The sequence below is a fragment of the Oncorhynchus gorbuscha genome, unplaced genomic scaffold (genome assembly GCF_021184085.1).
Source record: "Oncorhynchus gorbuscha isolate QuinsamMale2020 ecotype Even-year unplaced genomic scaffold, OgorEven_v1.0 Un_scaffold_4371, whole genome shotgun sequence".
NCBI classification, from domain to species: domain Eukaryota; kingdom Metazoa; phylum Chordata; class Actinopteri; order Salmoniformes; family Salmonidae; genus Oncorhynchus; species Oncorhynchus gorbuscha.
Window position 1 is genome coordinate 15,001 of NW_025748403.1, and position 2,500 is coordinate 17,500.

Consider the following 2,500-nt stretch of genomic DNA (forward strand, 5'->3'; position numbering starts at 1 on the left):
CTCTGTAGTCAGTCCTGACCCACTCTGGTAACAACCTGTCCCATCTCTGTAGTGAGTCCTGACGCACTCTGGTAACAACCTGTCCCATCTCTGTAGTCAGTCCTGACCCACTCTGGTAACAACCTGTCCCATCTCAGTAGTCAGTCCTGACCCACTCTGGTTACAACCTGTCCCATCTCTGTAGTGAGTCCTGACCCACTCTGGTAATAACCTGTCCCATCTCAGTAGTCAGTCCTGACCCACTCTGGTTACAACCTGTCCCATCTCTGTACTCACTCATGACCCACTCTGGTGACAACCTGTCCCATCTCTGTAGTGAGTCCTGACCCACTCTGGTAAAAACCTGTCCCATCTCTGTAGTCAGTCCTGACCCACTCTGTTAACTACCTGTCCCATCTCTGTAGTCAGTCCTGACCCACTCTGTTAACAACCTGTCCCATCTCTGTAGTCAGTCCTGACCCACTCTAGTTATAACCTGTCCCATCTCTGTAGTCAGTCCTGACCCACTCTGGTTATAACCTGTCCCATCTCTGTACTCACTCATGACCCACTCTGGTAACAACCTGTCCCATCTCTGTAGTGAGTCCTGACCCACTCTGGTTACAACCTGTCCCATCTCTGTAGTGAGTCCTGACCCATTCTGTTAACAACCTGTCCCATCTCTGTAGTGAGTCCTGACCCACTCTGGTAAAAACCTGTCCCATCTCTGTAGTCAGTCCTGACCCACTCTGGTTACAACCTGTCCCATCTCTGTAGTCAGTCCTGACCCACTCTGGTAATAACCTGTCCCATCTCTGTAGTCAGTCCTGACCCACTCTGGTAACAACCTGTCCCATCTCTGTAGTGAGTCCTGACGCACTCTGGTAACAACCTGTCCCATCTCAGTAGTCAGTCCTGACCCACTCTGGTTACAACCTGTCCCATCTCTGTAGTGAGTCCTGACCCACTCTGGTAATAACCTGTCCCATCTCAGTAGTCAGTCCTGACCCACTCTGGTTACAACCTGTCCCATCTCTGTACTCACTCATGACCCACTCTGGTGACAACCTGTCCCATCTCTGTAGTGAGTCCTGACCCACTCTGGTAAAAACCTGTCCCATCTCAGTAGTCAGTCCTGACCCACTCTGGTAACAACCTGTCCCATCTCTGTAGTCAGTCCTGACCCACTCTGGTAACAACCTGTCCCATCTCTGTAGTCAGTCCTGACCCACTCTGGTTACAACCTGTCCCATCTCTGTAGTCAGTCCTGACCCACTCTGGTTACAACCTGTCCCATCTCTGTAGTCAGTCCTGACCCACTCTGGTAACAACCTGTCCCATCTCTGTAGTCAGTCCTGACCCACTCTGGTAACAACCTGTCCCATCTCTGTAGTGAGTCCTGACCCACTCTGGTAACAACCTGTCCCATCTCTGTAGTCAGTCCTGCCCCACTCTGGTTACAAGCTGTCCCATCTCTGTAGTCAGTCCTGACCCACTCTGGTTACAAACTTTCCCATCTCTGTAGTGAGTCCTGACCCACTCTGGTAAAAACCTGTCCCATCTCAGTAGTCAGTCCTGACCCACTCTGGTTACAACCTGTCCAATCTCTGTACTCACTCATGACCCACTCTGGTTATAACCTGTCCCATCTCTGTAGTCAGTCCTGACCCACTCTGGTAACAACCTGTCCCATCTCTGTAGTCAGTCCTGACCCACTCTGGTAACAACCTGTCCCATCTCTGTAGTCAGTCCTGACCCACTCTGGTAACAACCTGTCCCATCTCTGTAGTCAGTCCTGACCCACTCTGGTTACAACCTGTCCCATCTCTGTACTCACTCATGGCTCACTCTGGTTACAACCTGTCCCATCTCTGTCACACTGTCCAGTCTCGTTGTCGGCAGCTCATCATCCTGGCCGTCACCATGGTGACCGTGATGTGGACGTCGGGGTACCAGCAGGGTTCTGCTGTGTGCTGGGTTGGTGTAGAGCAGGGGTGTGGGCCGTACCACTACGGGCGTACGGAGGGCCTGAAGAGGGGCGGGGCTGGAGGAGAAGGGTGTGGGCCGTACCACTACGGGCGTACGGTGGGCCTGAAGAGGGGCGGGGCTGGAGGAGAAGGGTGTGGGCCGTACCACTACGGGCGTACGGTGGGCCTGAAGAGGGGCGGGGCTGGAGGAGAGGGGTGTGAGGAGGTACTCTCGGACATAACCACAAAGGACTCTCATGCCGGGACCTGCCGCTGATATAGCCGGAGTATTTGGGACATACGTAATGACAGAGGAGGAGGAAGATGATGAGGAAGGCTTGGTGATGGAGGTGGACGGTAGGGGGCACAGGGATCCTGTGGATGTCGGAGATGTCCTGGAGCTGCTGGTGGACAGGTCTACAGGCTCTGTCTGGGGCTGGAAAGAGTTTGGGTTACAGGGTTGTGTTTCTGGAGGACTTGGAGGTACTGGGCTGAACATCTTCCTCTTCAGAACCACCCTGTCCATCTCAGGAGGGGACAACACCAACAGAGAC

At 53.6% G+C, this 2,500-nt stretch overlaps 1 protein-coding gene across 2 annotated transcripts in view; it reads right to left on the reverse strand.

The window, feature by feature from the left end:
• Positions 1-2,500, reverse strand: part of LOC124028532 (Krueppel-like factor 12) — a 16,544-nt gene that overhangs the window by 4,626 nt on the left and 9,418 nt on the right. For both annotated transcript variants that reach the window (XM_046340575.1, XM_046340574.1), the window contains 2 exons: positions 2,134-2,382; positions 1,817-2,007 (listed from right to left, as the gene is read on the reverse strand). In XM_046340575.1, the coding sequence (XP_046196531.1) occupies positions 1,817-2,007; positions 2,134-2,382 (440 nt within the window). The remainder of the gene's footprint in view (positions 1-1,816; positions 2,008-2,133; positions 2,383-2,500) is intronic.